At 42.8% G+C, this 16546-nt stretch overlaps 1 protein-coding gene across 1 annotated transcript in view; it reads right to left on the bottom strand.

Annotated features, from left to right (window-relative positions):
* Window positions 1-381: 381 nt before the first annotated feature.
* Window positions 382-16546, bottom strand: part of MOB3B (MOB kinase activator 3B) — a 188598-nt gene continuing 172433 nt past the window's right edge. Inside the window, exon 4 of the mRNA XM_072728131.1 lies at window positions 382-5594. Coding sequence (XP_072584232.1) covers window positions 5565-5594 — 30 coding nt within the window. The 3' untranslated portion in view covers window positions 382-5564. The remainder of the gene's footprint in view (window positions 5595-16546) is intronic.

Below are 16546 nucleotides of genomic sequence, written 5' to 3'. Positions count from 1 at the left end.
CTGTGGCGAACCTGAATTTAAAATTCAGGTTTATTTCCTCTGATTGAGGAGCTATTTCTCTAGTCAGGATTTATTATATTTACATGCTAGATTGTTATCAAATTTAATATTGACTCCTACTGCAAGAAGAGATGTACAACATCAGTCTGTGGAGCACTTCAACTATATGCAAGCTGTTCCCTCCTGGGAGAATCTAAAAAGTATAAAGGAATTCCTGTTAGAATACAAATACATGCCTGTGTGTTCTCAACACATTTTGAATTATTGTTTGTAGAATTAACCATTTTATTTTCATTTACCTGTTCTAAGACCACTGCAGGATGAAAAACTTACTGTGAAAGAAATTAATTGAGCACACACGAAAAAGACGGAACAGGTAGGTGATGGTTATGTGTCTTTTATTTGTGACATTTGAATCCTAAGCTCACATGAACTGATTTCATAAATATCCTTTCATTTCCTCTGGCTTTTCTAATTTATATAATTGTATTAGTTTATTCTTATAGTCAAACCCTTAATCACAAATGGAATTAAATATGGTATACATTTTTTTCTGATGCAATTAGAAAAGATACAGGAAAACCTTGAAATTAAAATACTAAAAGTTAGTAATACAGTTTAAATGTCAGATTAGAAATGGAGTCTCCCCTTTGAAAGTTACAAAAATCCTTATTTATTCATCCAAAACTTCCTATCCAGAATTAATAACCATCCAGATGGAAACAACCTGTTATAAGTTTTTGGTTGCTGACATACTTTTTAAAGCAGGGAAAAAACTTTCTATCTCCAAAGCACTTTGTTTGGCTAATTCTAGGAGAGAATCACCTAGATTCTCACTCTCACTCTCAAGGACCAAAATGATCCAAGCACAAATGACAACAGTATTATCTAAGTGACACATCTGGCTCCTTCTCATGATTTTGCCTTTATACACACTTCTTGAAGACATAGCTGTACTTGTCCCATGATATTTCTTTGACTTACAGTGTGATACCCATGGGGTGTGGAAGTCATAGAAGGTCAGAGACCACAGGGAATGACGTGCTTCCATCAATGACCAGATGACGATTTGGCTTAAATCACCACCAAAAAATGAGAGGCACTCCATCCAAGTCTCCTAACGCTTTGCCAATTAAAGAAGGGATTAAAACAAAACAGAGTGATTGGATGAGGAATATTAAAGGTAAAAATGAAGGAAACTCAGGAAGATAAATCAAAATGGATTTAGCATGGACAAATAGAAAAGAAAACTGATAAATGCAAGTCAGGACTTAGCAAAGACAGCACACAGAGTTTGGAGAAAGTATGCGATAATTTCTTACACATTCACTATCGGTTACATCGATAACACACAGTGACATGGAAAGCCCAGGAAAGGGCTCAAATGAACATTAATGGCAGAAATGTTAGCAACGGAGCAAGAGCAAGAAGGCTTCCAGGAGAATTCTGCCCATGGGAGAGCCAAAGGGGAAGAAGGCTGAAGGACATTTGGTAACAGTCTTCACATACTTACTGGATCTGCCAATAAGGCTCTCATTTATTATGCTTCTTCTTATCCTAGATAATCTTTGGATCTTTCTTAATGTGAGACACTAGGAAAGGTGTGCTGAAAAGATAGTAGCTTGGCTCAGGCTAAATGGAAGGAATTCAGATGTAAAGTGTTCACTGCGGTATACCAAAGGATGCTGTAGAATGTCTATGCCTGAGGTCTTCAAGAGGAGAATGGGGTTTTCCGTGGGAATGTGACTGATATGGTTTGGGAGGGTAGAAGGAACAGCTTAAGAAAGCTCTTGAAGTTGTTTCCACTCATCCTAGCTCTCAGAAATGAGAAAACACTCAGGAAGAGAGAATGAACACCTAAGAGGCAGAATCTGACTCTAGTTGAGTATTTCTCAGCCTTTATTATTATTATTATTATCATCATCCTAAGGAGTTTTTAACGAAATTTTATTCCTAATGATCCTCATGAAACTTTAATACCACATATACACTTTATATTTGTTTATGTACTATGGCCCCCTGAAGGGCCACAACCCATTGTAAATTCTAAGATTCCTTCCCTCACCAAAAAAACCCCACAGTTTTTGCACCCTTGAATAATCACCTTCATTGAGAATGCATGCTCTCTAAAATAAACTATGGGTCTGAATGGGAAGTCATTGAGGATGGGAGCAAAAAACAAACAAAACCAAAAACATATTTCAGCTCTGGCTACAGGGACCGTACAATTTCTCATCAGCTAGCATACTAATGTCCTGCCCGTCTTACTTTTCCTTCCTTCTGTTAAACAGGAAGTCATGAATCCTTTATCATTGTTACATCATTTAACTGCAATGGTTATAATCTTTTGGAGACCCTGGACTGCTTTGAGAATATGAAGAAAGGAGTGCACATGTGCACAGCCTCAAACTCTATAAAATGTGTGCATGCTGAATTTCAGAGCTTCCTAGTGAATTATGTACCTTTAAAATGAATGAATCGGGCAGACAACACCTAAACCCACTGGTCAAGCTTAATATCATGACAAGAGACGATAGACATTATATACTTCCTGATAAATGCAATAGGTAGGAAACATCATTTATGTAGTATTCTTCCAAAAAAAAAAAAAAGTTTAACTGAGTCTAATAAAGAGGAAACAATCAGAAAAAAATCCAGATTGTAAAACATTCTACCAAAAAAACAGCCTGAACTCCTTTATGTCAGTGTCATCACACATACAACATACACACAAACACTCCACCACCATGCCACACACATACTTACAGAAGAACTCTAACCCATTAACTAAAGAGAATGACAACAAATGCCACGTGTGATTCCTAATTGGATCCTGGATAAACAACAATATCAAAAGCTATAAACATTTTGGGGGCAATCGACAAAGTTTTTTAAGGTTTTATGATGTCTGCAACATATTTTGAAATGGTTCACCTATAAGAATGTATATTTCCCGAGAGAAAGAGAAAATATATGGAAAAAGTAAATAACCAAAAAAATGTTAACAACTGAGGCACATAAGTGAAGGGGACATGGATGTTCATCGTAATCTTCTCTTTTTGAAATTTCCACTTGGAAACTTCTCAAAATAAAATGAAAAAAAAAAAAAAAGCTGGCAGATACATGTAATACCCAGCTTAAAAAAAAAAAAAAGTGGGAAATGAAGGAGAGCCTGTCAGGTGAGGAGGAAGAAGCAGAATGTCAGGCTCAAAGCCAGAGAGCTGGAGGTGCCTGAAGCATTGCCAGGAGCTCAGATCCCCCTCTGCGGGGGTACTTAGGATGAGATGTACTTAGGATGTAGTCAGGTCAAAGAGATAAAAAATTGCCTGTGATAATTTTCTTTAGAATTTGCCAAACAAAGTTCTGCAGGAATAGGAATACTCTAATTAAAAAATAAGAGCAGTTTGCCAGAACTTATCCTAGAAGAGTTGATTAATGTAATTAGAAATAAAAGCAGGAGGAAATTGTGCCAAGAAGTTTAAACAATATTCGGTCTTTTAAATTGAATGGAAATTTCATACACACAAACAGTTAATGGAAAAGAACCTTAAAAATAATTAGTAACAAATGTCTTCAGAATCCAGCATCCTGCTTGATTAGGCATCATTGAAATGCAGGAACATGGTCAACTTTTTAATGCTAAAATCCTGTGGTTTTCCATGGTGGCAAAGCTTCAGAGTTGTTCCCAGGGCCTGGGCTCCCTGCTGTCATTTATTTCTCTGTCCCTCAGCTGGACATTCCCCTGCAGTGCTTACTGCGTGTGTATTGCATAGGTTGGGAATAGGGGGTCTTATTTCTTTGTTCTCTGGATCCTTAGGACAGTCAGATATTCTTTCAGCCAAAGATGATGCTGAGAAGAATCTTTGCCTATCTTGTCCTCTCAGAGTTATCTTAGGAAGCCAAAAAAGGGAAGAGGGTATGTTTGTTTTTGACCAGAACACAACAATATGGAAAGAGGTAGCAGCATTTGGATTCCACGAGACGACTTTGACAAGATCAGAAGCAAAGGCTGGTTTGTTGGGTTAGGACAGGATGCCACAGTGCCCAGACTGGGTCAGCCCTTTCTTTGGACAAAAAAATCTCATGCTTTCTCGGCTCTTGTGTCAGCCATGAATGGCTTTAACGCGTTACATATAATGAAACAAAATCAGAGTTGTTTAGTTATTCTTTAATCAGTGTTACATTAAAATACACTAAAACATTCTTATCTACTTCCCTTCACCAACTGCTATTTTGTCAAATTCAAATGATCACTGGGAGTATTATCACCCCCTAGTCACAGGCTCTCAGGACCATCACCAGTTTCATGAATGAAGCAGAGAAGGCAACTGTTTCTTCCACTAAGACTCACTTGGGTTTCAAAAGGCAGGATGTAACACAGAATGTGTTATTCTGTTTACTGGAATGGGAAAACCGGGAGGGAATGGAAGAAGGAAGTTAGCTCCAGTTCCACTGTTACCTTGGCAACTGTGGCACAATCACAGGGGCAGAAATTAATTTTGTGCCATAATACAAACCAGCCAGGGAGGGGTAGTACAGAGGAAGAGAAAGAAAACACAGGCTGGATGTAGGAGGTCAGAGGGCCAGCTGGGAAGGCTACAAGTCAATGAGCTGGCTGTCTGAGCTATATGCACCAAATAACCAATTGCACTTCTTCTTTTTTTTTTTTTTTTTTAAAGTGAAATTTTAGTATTATGTAGAGACAGCCACAATTCCCTACCGTTTGGTCAAGAACAAACACTGCACTAATCTATCTGGCTCAGGGCTTCTGCTGATCATTCTTGGTCATTTATAACTTCCTTTTATTTCTCTCTTCTGGGAAACAGGAAGAAAATATCTTGAATAGAAGAGACAGGAATGGTGTGGTTATAAAAAACACATTCTGTTCAGAGTTAACTGGTAACTTGTCAGTTTTATGTTAGTGGCCGGTCTCCTCCCTGTAGTTAAAGTTTGTTCGGGGTCATGGAGGGGTCCCTGATAAAAATGCCTAATAGGGAAATCATGTTGAGGCTGTAGGGTGGGTCTTAGATCTGTCATGGCTATATGGCTCCGCATGAAGTTAAACCATGGCATCAGATCAGGGTGGGAACATTGACAGGAAGACTTGTTATAGAAAAACTTGCTGCTCATCCAGAGTTCCAAAATTCACCTGGTACTTAGAAAACACATTACAGAAAAGTTGGCCAGTTGACAAGACCGAAGTGGAAAATACAAATAAGTGTCTCAGTCTCAAAACCTGAATTCCAGTAAAGCTTAGGCAGCAGGTCACAGGCAGAGCTGCGACGCACACAGAAGTGCAGAGGCGTCCTTGGGGCAACTGAGAGCCAGAAGGGGTTGGGGGGGGCAGTCCTTCTTGCACGCTGTGGTCAGGTCCACAGGTCGTGGCTAGCAGCACTCGGAGGGTTAAGAGCACACAGCGTGAGTGGGGAATGTCTCTCAGGAATCACCGCTTGTCTCCACCTCTCCTGCTCCTGGAAGTAGGTGTGCCATTTCAGCCAGGGAGGTCTTCCTTCTCAGGACTCCAGGAGGAAAGAGCTTTCCTCTGGTCTTCCAAAAGTAAGGTGTTAGTGACACATCCTGCTCGTCATCTCTTTCTGGAAAGCAGGGAGAGAAGGATAATTAGGAATAACTATAAGCAATGACTTGTTGAAGGATTCTAAAAATACCCTCATAACCTCTGGAACCTTGAAACAAGAAATCACAAGCATGGCCCATGGATAAGGTTGGATAAGCACGATAAGGTTGGATAAGCACGCAGATGTGTTCCATTTGGTCTGCAGGTTTAATCAAGAATGTTAAAAATAACAACAAACCAAAAAAACTTGGCTAACTTGCAAAAACTCCAGGTTGCTCACCTTTTTTTGGAAAAATTGCAAGATCTGGAGCCACCAGACAGTTGGAGTTGAAGAACAGCTGTCCTCTTCTGATGGAGAATATACTCTCCAGTTGGCCCCAGTCCCTACTACTCCCAGTTGTCTCCCCAACAGGTGCCAAATATCACTTACTGATTGATACAATCATTGGGTTTAGATGGCTATTTTTCTTATAGAAGTGAACAGTTTCACTTTACCTACCTTCCAAACAAAGATGAAAAAATGAAGTGGGTGTAAGTTAAGAAAAATGGGTGGGAGGACTCCTGTTAATGGGCATGAAAAATATACCACTGTGTCCGACATGCATCCACCTGGCCTTTCCCTCATCTATACCACCTGCTGGGCCCCTGTGAGCATTTGCCGATCCCAAATGTGCCATCTTTTATGGGCTTCTGCATAGGTGAGACCCTTGCCTGTGGCCTACTCCCACCATATCCTGCCCTTTTTACTTAGCTAATTCCATTCATTTTCCCCAACTCAGGCAAAATGACTTTCAAGATACCTGGGAGACCTTCTGACGCTCCTGCCCCAGACACTGCGGAGTTAGCCACTTCTTCCACCAGTGCTGGCCTGGAGTCTTGCCTCCAACGAGCTGGATTGTAAGTGTGTGTGTACATGGGCTATGGACATGTCTGTGGGCCCTACTGGACTGTGAGCCACTGCATGTCAAGTAAAGCAACATTCATGGGGTCACTACATGACCCAACACAGTGCCTGGCACAGGGCAGCCACTCCACTTTCATCTCTAAGAATGGCCTGGAGAGCAGACTGGTAAGGAGCCCTGTGCAATGCAGCATTTGGGAGGACACTTTTAACTTCACTTTATGTAGATGAGTGAGCTGCTCTCAAGCTCCACCTACTGCAGAGCTGACATCGGCTGCCACATCTCTCACATGCTGACCCCGGATCACCCCAGCCTATAAAATAGAAAACATCTGAGTAAAAGGAATTTGAGAATGGGAATGCCAGGTGCTTAGAGACTCTATTAGAAAACCATATCAATGTGTTATTCTTATTCTCATGACCTTTACTATGTATCAGGTGCCTGGGAGATGAGGTTGGTGTTCGCAGGGAGCTACGATCTATCAGACAGACATGTAGATCACAACCTAAAACACAGTGACACCAATGCAGATATTTAGAGGAAGGGAGACCATGAGGCATGGTAGCTCCAAATACCAGCCACAGTCAGAGCCCACTTCTCCCTCGTTACCTCCCTCCCTGTGTGTGACCTCCCTGAGTCTTGAGGTCTTAGCAGAAATGCCTTTTCTTTAGGGATCTCCTCCCTAAGCTCTGAGATAGAGCATATCCCTCTTTTCTGCCTTTCATAGCACCCTTCTTCACAACTGGAATAGTCTATTCTTTCTTTCATTCCTGCCTCCTGGATCCATCCCATGTCAAGATCTCAGTGCCTGGCAACGGACACTCAATAGATGTTTGTTTAATGAAGCACTGAATAGGCCCTAAGTCTCCTCATCTGTAAAACGGAACAGTGATACTACCTGAGAAGGGGACTGGGAAGGTTAAAAGTATTAAAATATGCCCGGACTCGATATGCATTAATTCCTTCTCCTCAGAGGCACACACATGGCAACCATTACTTCATGTCAGGGCAAGAAGAGGCTTGAGAAGACTTCTCTGGTAATGTATCCACTTAGATGGACCCCAAAATTTAAAGGAGGAGTCTGAGGAGTGAGGTGGGGAGAAAGGGACAAGATTGACAGGGGGAATGCGGGCCGAGGTGGAGCCCTCCATGGACTGGTGTTGCTTTGGCTGGAGCAGAGGGGCCAGCCCAGGAGGGAGCAGTGGTGTGGGAAGACAGGTAAAGGCACAACTGCTCAAGTATGGACCCACGCACCTGGTGTGAGGAATGGAAAGAATGATGGCAATCTTAAAATGAATCTTCTGTCCCTTTGTTAAGCTTCCAAAAATTCTCATGCTTTTGGTTAACTTTTGATGACAAAGATGGGAAAAATAAGGCAAGAATGCAAATATGCATATGTGTGAGTATTTGAGATAGCAAGAGAGGCAACTGGGTGGGGAGAGAGATCATGGGATGAAGACATTTTGGCCTTATAACCAATCCTGTCATTATTTGCAATGGTTTAATACTTTTAGAAAGAAAGGAACTAGCATTTGTGAAATACCTATGAAGCCAGGTGCTTGGGGGCGGGAGAGGTGTTATATTTTATATCATACCATTTGTGAAATTCTAAGAGAAGGAACCATGACCCCATTTGACAGCAGAGGAATCCAGGCCTCATAGCAGAAGTGACTGGCAGAAGTAGAACAGGTAAGCTGCAGAGACTGACCAGTAATTGTCACTTCCACCCAACAAAGGGTGGCTACTCCTTACTCCCGGTGCCCCTGGGAAGTTCTGCAGATACTACATCCCATAACTCTTACATTAATCCTGTGAAATGAGATTGGCCATGCTCATTGATACACGGCTCAGAGACAGAGTAACTTCTCAAAGTCACACAGAGAGTGCCAGGGTGGGACTTAAACTCAGGTCTGAGTGCAAAAGCCAGCTTTTTCCACTCACACCACGTGATTTGTGGTTTAAAGCCTCTGAGACATTCTTATGAACATACATGCAGATGATATCGACACATGTTAATTATAAATGGTTGCAGTATTTCCTGGATTTTCAAAATCTTAAAGATATTTTTTCATTACCCAAACTGATGCCACTTGGAATTATGGGTGCACAGGGTAAATACTAAAACAGTTATGCCCCTAAAATACTATAGACACTAGGAATATGGAAGAGTTAAACACACACTCACACACACAAGGAAACACTTTGAAAAAGGACACAGTACTTATCTAGAGCCATAGAGTTAGTCTGTGAAAAGCCAGGACTGGAGCTTTCCTTACTGCAAATGCTTTCTCACCTCCAAATGAAGGAGAGGAAGTGCTTACGAGGATGTCTCCTAACATTCTTATAGGGAAAGAACGGCTGAAATAGCAGACCAGGAATTCCCAGATCCTACCAGGAAGAACAGCTCAGTTAGATCCACTCTTCAATCCTGTATTCTAGTACTTTCCCACTGGGTGGCGCAAACGAGCTGGTTAAGAAACAACTGGTGCTTGGAAAAACCCCTGAAACCAAAAAACCAGCCAATATTGGCTTCCACAGCTTTTGTCATCATCAAAGCCCTCCTGAAGTCACCTAGGGGAACCAAACACATTCCTTCCTATCATGGAGAGTGGCCTGAACATATCTACCCGGGTTGTTCTTTAAGACTGAATTTTCCATGGTAGGACTGATCTAAATGCAATGTGTATTAAGGCAGACCACTAAACAACTCGAAAAGGTGCTTGAAAAGCTTCTGCAGAGGTGATGAGGAATTTCTGGGAAAGGTTCATAAAGACTATTTTTGGCTTGTATAGGAAGATGTTTTTAAGCACCTGGATTTTAAAAAATCCATCCTTAAGGAAAGAGTAAAGCTGGGTTTTGGTTAGCTCACTCAGTATTATTTGCTTTAAGTAAGGCAGTAATTGATTTTGTAAAGTCCCTGGTTCCCCACTGTCAACAGAACAAATTCCATACTCTAGGGCCTGGCAAACAAAGCTGTTCATAACAGAGACTCACCTCCTTCTGCTCACCTCCTGATGAACCCCCACACACTCATGTACCCCACCCACCAGGCAAACTGCACTCCTCCCCTGTTTCCAACAGGACATGGTCTATCAAGATTTCTAGGAGTTTTTCTAGCTGTTTCTTCTATTTGGAAAATGCTTTCTGCTCTTCTATGCCTGGCAAATTCATCCTTCAAGATCTAACTGTCAGCTTCCAGAAAGTTTATTAGCTCCCTGCTTGGGTTCCCCTATCACGTTGCACATACATATCATATCACTTACTACCAGCACTGGAATTCATCATTTCATTTTGGCCTGAATCTGTGAAGGCCCTTATAAATTTGTTGTATATTAGTGTATGATGAGAAATATTTTGGTCAAGTCATTTAACAGTATATAAAGTTTGATATAATTATCTTGGGAAAAATATAAACAAAATATGAGTCCAATGTGATAAGTTTATCTCTGGGTGAATGAAATAATGTATGTATTCTCTTCCTGACATTTGCCCTTTGCATATCCTCTTAGACTTTGAGATATTTTTAATACACATGTAATTTTCTTCTAGTAAGCTCTAGTAATTAAAAAAAATAACAACAAAAATAGAAGTAGACAAACCTCCATATTGAAATTATTTTTAGTTTTAGAAATAAAGTTAAAATGATTTTTGGCTAGTTTTTGTGTGGAATGGGGGTGGTAGATGAAATCAGCATATCTTCTACATAAGATATGCAAGCTCTTCTGTTCTATCTAAACACTTTCAAACTGAAGAGATAGTTCTTAGCCATAGCAACAAGTATTTGATATCTGTACAACAAACCTGCTTGAACCTAAAAGTCTAAACTTACTCTTATCTTTCAGTTTACCTGTTTTTAGAACTAGTAGTAGAGGTCAGGGAGTAAGTGGTCACAAAGAGAAGTAAAATGAGTTATTCGGGGTCACACAAATAATTTCTGACCCAGCCTTGGCTACCACAGTCCAACTGACTTGTAGCTTACCGTACAATCCATCACACATTTTAATGATCTACTTTTCACATAAAATAAAGGGAAAACATTGATGTCTACTAGGTGTCAGTCATCATTTTAGCATGGCAATTTTATGAGGTTAACATTAGAAACCATAAAACAAGCTCCAAAAAATGGTAGCATGATCAGAAAATCACAGATTACTGGTAAATTTTGGAGGACGCCTAGGTATTGTCTAGTCTAAGACCTTCATTTCAGAGATTGAAAATCCAGATTATGAGAGTGGTGACTAGACTGAGGTGGCGCAAATAATTAGTGGCAGAGCTAGGACTGCTGGCCTGTAGGCTTTGGACACTTGGTGTTGAACTGAGAGAGGCGAGTTGTGTAAACAAGGATGTCTTCAGTTGGCTCAGTGTACTTCAGGTAAAATCCACCCTACGTTAGGCTCTTGCCCAGTGTGGCCTCTTCAGGGGCACCTTCTCCCACCTCCTTCCTCACCCCATCCCTGGGGAGTCTTTGGTGTTCCTCTTCTGGTTTTCTGTAGTGGCCACAGCACCCTTCACCATTGTTCTGTGAAAGTTTATTACTTTTCTGGCTCCAGCACAGGGGTGCCATTGAAGAGATGAACCGTATCTTATGTCTGTTTGGACCCTGGTACACTAGGCCTGACACATACCAGGTATTGAAAAAATATTTATTAGACTAAGACCCAATGAAGAAAAAACAATGGTTAGGTCCACAGATCCAGGAAAATGAGTGGTGGGGGGAAATAGGTGCTGAGTACCTACTATGGTAGAGGTACTTATGTTTATTTTGTACACTTTTTTTTCAAAACTCTGAAGTAGGTATTTTTCCATTATACAGTTGAAGAAAAGGAGGCTCAGAGAAGTGACATAACTTGCCCACATTCACATAGCTAACAAGTAGAAGAATCAGGATTTGCACCCGGGTGGACTCAAGAACAAAAATAAGCCAACAAACAGAAAACATAGTTTTCATCTCTTCACTGGGGTGAGATATAAAAGCAGTGAGTCCTTTTGTTTTTCTAGAGTTTCAACATATATAAGGATGAGAGGTGCTATAACAACACCACCCGAAGCCTATTGTTTTAAGTTCCCCACCTCAGCTAATTCTGAGAAACAGGAAGGAGAAAGAGGAGGAAGAAATATTGGAAATAAAGAAATAACTAAGGAAGAAGGGGAGCACAAAGAGATGAATGGAAGGTGGGTGCAGAAGGCTCTGAAGTGTGGTAAGGAGAGAACGCTGGGCTTAAAGCTTTCTGGAAATGACCCTCTCCTCATTGGCCACCATTAAAAACCCAGTAGCTTAAAATGGGATAGTTGGAAGTACACAACTTAGTGTTAGATTTGGCCCTAAGAGGGCAGTAAACTGCCTCTCAGCTAAGAGAGCTTGAGCACGTATGTGTGCACACACGGGCGCACACACACAGATGCCTTGTCCAGTAACGGAGCTTCACCAACACATTTAGAAGGCAGTATGTCAAGGGGACGGCTGCTGAAAGAACACGGCAGAAGAATGGGGAGTCCACCAGGATGAAGCCGTCAGGCGTGGCGCTCGTTAGAAACTGCTCCCTGGACCACTCCCTGCCCAGCAGCGTGGCCTCAGCCCCCCAGTGACCTGCCCCAGGCTGGAGCACGGCCACGCTGGGCCTCTCATCAGCCCCCAGTCTCCTCTCCAAGACACTTGGGAACATGGGTTTGAACTGCAGCATGAAGTACGGGGGTCGAATTTCTGGCTGGACTGGAGGCTAAGGGTACGGGGAACGTAACAGGAAGAATTTCATTTCCAATAGTGAGGCGGGGCTTTCTGCGGGTGTTGGCCAGCTTAGAAAGAAAGCTTTCTGCGGTGCCTTTCATCCTACAAATTCCATTTTTTAGAGACTTGAAAATCTCCAAGTTGTATCCATATTATCAATTTGTTTCTTTTCTTATTGGCTACTCTTTTCTTCCCCTGGAAAGCGAGTGCTTTGAAAATGTTAACCATCTTGAAAATTCTACTTCTGTCAGGAGTCTTGCCCTTTTCTCTCCTCCATTCCCAACAACTATGCTGGTGGTGTCTAAGCCAAGATTTCACTAGAACCAACGCAATCCCCCTGCCCCTCCAGGGTTCTCAGCTCCTACCAACACCCATTTCCCTCAGGTCCTGTTCCTACCCTTGAGGTCAAGCAGATCATTTGCTATTTCCTTATCTCCGGATCTAACCCACTGGTAGCAAAAGCAAGTCCCTTGGGAACTGGCAGTTTTCCTGGAGGAACAAGGGAGTGTGAACCAAAGTCAGTTAGAGCACGTGGGTCAGCCTGAGGTCATTTCTGGCCGTAGCCAGGGACCAGGACTCAGCAAGGCTTCTTGGGGCACTGTGACTCTATGAGGAAGAATTCCAGGAATGGGCAGGTGTGGCTCCAGAGGCTGTTGACTCAGAAGAGGAAGGCTTTAGAGTGTAAGAATCAACATTAGCTGTTGTCTCCAAATCATTCAGTTTGAAGGACTCCGAATTTCCTGTGATACCACACTGCCTTGTGATTCCAGTATGCAGCCACAGAGGAAGGTGGAGAAGCACACGCTCTAATTCCCACTGGTACCATCAACAGTGCTGGCTGGAAAAGTGCTGTTGAAAATCCAGAGGCATAAAACGTGCTTCCCCTCCTCTCCATCTCCTACCAGATAGTCTCAGCAAGTTAAAGAGACTGTCAACTGTGTCAGAGCTACTTCCTTCTCTCCTGCCTTGCACACACCTTGCTTTCTGCATCTTTGTGCACTTGTTTCTTCTGCATGGAGAGCCCCATTCCCTCCTTCTGCCCAGAACACTCCTGTTCACTCTTCCATGCTCTGCTTCCAGGTCTGTGAGGGTTACTAGCTGCCTCAATGGGAGGTGGTGTGATTCACAGAAAGGGGCCAGGACTTAGGGAAAGGAAAAGAGAGAAAGAGGATCCCAGTGTCCCTAAAACTGGTTGCTAAGAATGTGGCCTGGCAGCTAGCTCTCCTCCTTCAGACGGGGATGCAGTACAGTTCTGCTCAGAGGGCAGTGTCTCACTTCGAGGGAGAGCGCAGGAAAACCAGTAGGCTGCTTGCTGCAGGGAAGTCCCCTGAACACGAGGGCAGAGAAGACAAACAAGCCAATGCAAAATACTCCATCTACTCTCCAGCCCATTCCCTGTAGGAAAGCTGGACTGTTGACAGTGGAAACAACGGGGGTGGGGAGGATTGTGGTGGTGAGCAGCTCCTGCCTGCCCTCCGGTCACAGGGAGGTTGCTGTGTCTCAGGACCGCAGCCCTTAAGTCCACCCCAGAGAATCTCTGGCACCCTTCCTCGGATCTCCCCAGCTCCAAGCACTTGTTTCACCCTCCGGGCCTCTGAAACCAGAAGGATGCTGCAGCTTCTCTCCAGGGTCCCACTGGCAGGGAGCTTCTGTTCAGGAGGGCAAACTGACCAGGGAGTAAAGAGAAGGCATCTTGTGCGAAGATCAAGCATTGGGCCTAAACATTTCCTTAAAACAATTTTTTCTTAGTAGATGTGTCTCTTTAATGGGAACTGAAAGAATTCCAATGGGAAGCTGATACCTGACACCTTAAATTATTTTTGGAATGAGGCTTTATACTAATAACTAATTTGAATGAATGAATGAATGAAGTAGTGTCAGGTCACAAAAGATGGAATGAACAAGATGGGGCCATGGTATTAAGAGCCTCAATGAGTCAATAAAAGTATATTGTGGTCCTAACAGAGTAGTATCTATCACTTTTTGCACTTTTTCTATGCCAGATGCTGTGCTCAATGTTGGCTGGATGTTCATTATTTCATTGAATCCTTACAGCAGTCTTAGTAGTATTATCCTCATTTTACAGATAAGGGAACTGAGGTTAAAGACTTTGGTCAAAGTCATATTGCTAGGAATGAGGGTAGGCAAGGCGGGAACCTGGAAGACCGGTCTTCCTAACCAGTCCACAACATCCCAAGGCCTTGTGGTGAACACATCTTCCCTGATACCTGCATGTCCTTGAGGTTGAGTGTATTTGAGTCAGAGGGCATACAAAACCAGCGCTGGCCACAGGAACAGGGACATAGCCAGTGGAACCATTCATGGGAGGCCCACAGTCAGGGGCCTGCTAGCATCCCAAAGTCTGAATTCTTGTAAGGCAGGCAGGGCAGCCAGCTACAGAATTTTTAAAAGAATTCTCCCGGTTTAAAGTATACACGGGGGAAAAAAAAGTATACATGGGATCCAACCAGCACATAGGAATTAAAAATGTTCTTTCTGCTTTCTTTTAAGAATGTGGGTGGCAAATAAGCCAAAAGAAATAAAAATAGAAATGTGGCAGGCCAGACCTCCCTAAACAGGAAAGAAAAATATTTATTTGATTAATTCTGTTCCTAAACAGCAGCCTACATTAGTGACACGGAGGGCGTTCTCCAATGGAGGTGTGTGTGTGTGTGTGTGTGTGTGTGTGTGTGGTGTGTGTGAGAATGTGTGCACATATATGCACGCCCCCAAGTACATGTATACATATGTATGGATAGATAAACACACAGACCTGCCACCCACCGAGAATATTTATTCATATGATACAAGAATCAAACTGCTCTTCTCTTCCCAAATCCTGCAAGCATTAAAAATAAGTTACTTTATGTAAACATATTCAGTCTCTTGATTTATACTGCTTCTCGTAAAGGCAGGGCTGCACATTTTTGAAACTCTCTCACTGAACCACAGGAGATGGGTTATAGACACACTCCATATGGAGACAGGCTGTCTTACCAGGCATCAGGAGAGCAAACACATGAATCAAAATGTTTCATCATCACTGCGCTTCTCAAGATCTCCTTGCCAAAGCCCTGCCAGGCCCCATTCTGCTACTCTGTGCATTTCACCATCCTGACTTATTCTGCAGATGGAGTTACCATGTCGGGCCCATGCCATCCTTGCTGGTGCACCATGAGCTCCTGACCATGACAATGTGTGCATCCAACCTGATTCCTGCTCAAAGTGATGCCACCTCTAACTGCATCAGGCATAGTCTTGGCCTTTCTGGCTGGCAGCTGCCCCTCCCTCCTTCCCATCTTCTCCACAGCCTGGCTTGACGTCCACACCACTAAAAAGGGTCTGCCTCCCTCCCTCCCACACCCTGCATGTATCAGCAAGTCTAGACTGGTTTCTGGTAGATGCTCCCCATATCCCTTGTTTTGGGATGAGCAAAAGGCTGAATGCACCCACTTCCTCAGAGGAATGTGACAGATTTCAAAATGGCACAGTGGCCACCTATTAGGTTGCAGATCTTTGAAGACTGGATGTGGAAGGACAGGGTAAGGAATTCTCTTGTTTGCTTGTCACTTGGCCTTTCTGCAGGGTGATAAGGGGGCAGAAGGCATTGACTGGCATTGACTGGTGAAGCAGTTCTAGTCTAGTAGGCTGCTATAGGCACAGACTTACTTGTTCTGAGAGAAGCTTAATGGGCTTGACACTTAATGACATTCAAGCAGGATTTGTCATTTTGGGTGTGCCCTGAACTTTCAGGGCTTGGGTCCCTGGAGGAAGAATTTACCTCCTCCAGGAAAACAAAGAATTCATAGGAGTCATTCAGCTGTGCTGACTTCACCACAAGACAGAGCTTGCCATCACTTAATAAGACCTCTATTTTATGTCTGATGAAAACATAGAGAGATTTTCTTCCTCAGAGAGCCTATAATTTAGGAAGTTTGTAGCTTCTTAGCAGTCCCAGTCCTTTGGAAGGAACAAAGTATTAGGTTAATGAAATAAATGGACATGAGACAAACTGAATCTTCATTTTAGCAAAATAAGATTGCTTGTTAGGAGTTAGACTACTGCCAAATGACACATGTGCTTAAGCTCCTGAGAGCTTTAGGGGCTGATCTTGGTATCCCACTTGGGGTCCCACTCGGGGTTCCACTTTGACTCTCATCTCTAGGGAGTAGCCATTATGCTTCCTCCATAAGGAAACTGAAGCTTGCAGAGGTTGGTGGCCTGCCCATGGTTCCATGGTTAATACCTGGCAGAGCAATAATTTGTCCTGAGATCTATCTTTGGATTTTACCAATGGAATGCAGAGTCCTATTTTTCCTTTACATCAGGGAACTGGAAACCACA

Source organism: Vulpes vulpes, chromosome 12 (assembly GCF_048418805.1).
Source record: "Vulpes vulpes isolate BD-2025 chromosome 12, VulVul3, whole genome shotgun sequence".
Lineage (NCBI taxonomy): Eukaryota > Metazoa > Chordata > Mammalia > Carnivora > Canidae > Vulpes > Vulpes vulpes.
Note: the sequence above shows the minus strand (reverse complement) of the source record. Positions and strands in the feature narration are given on the sequence as shown.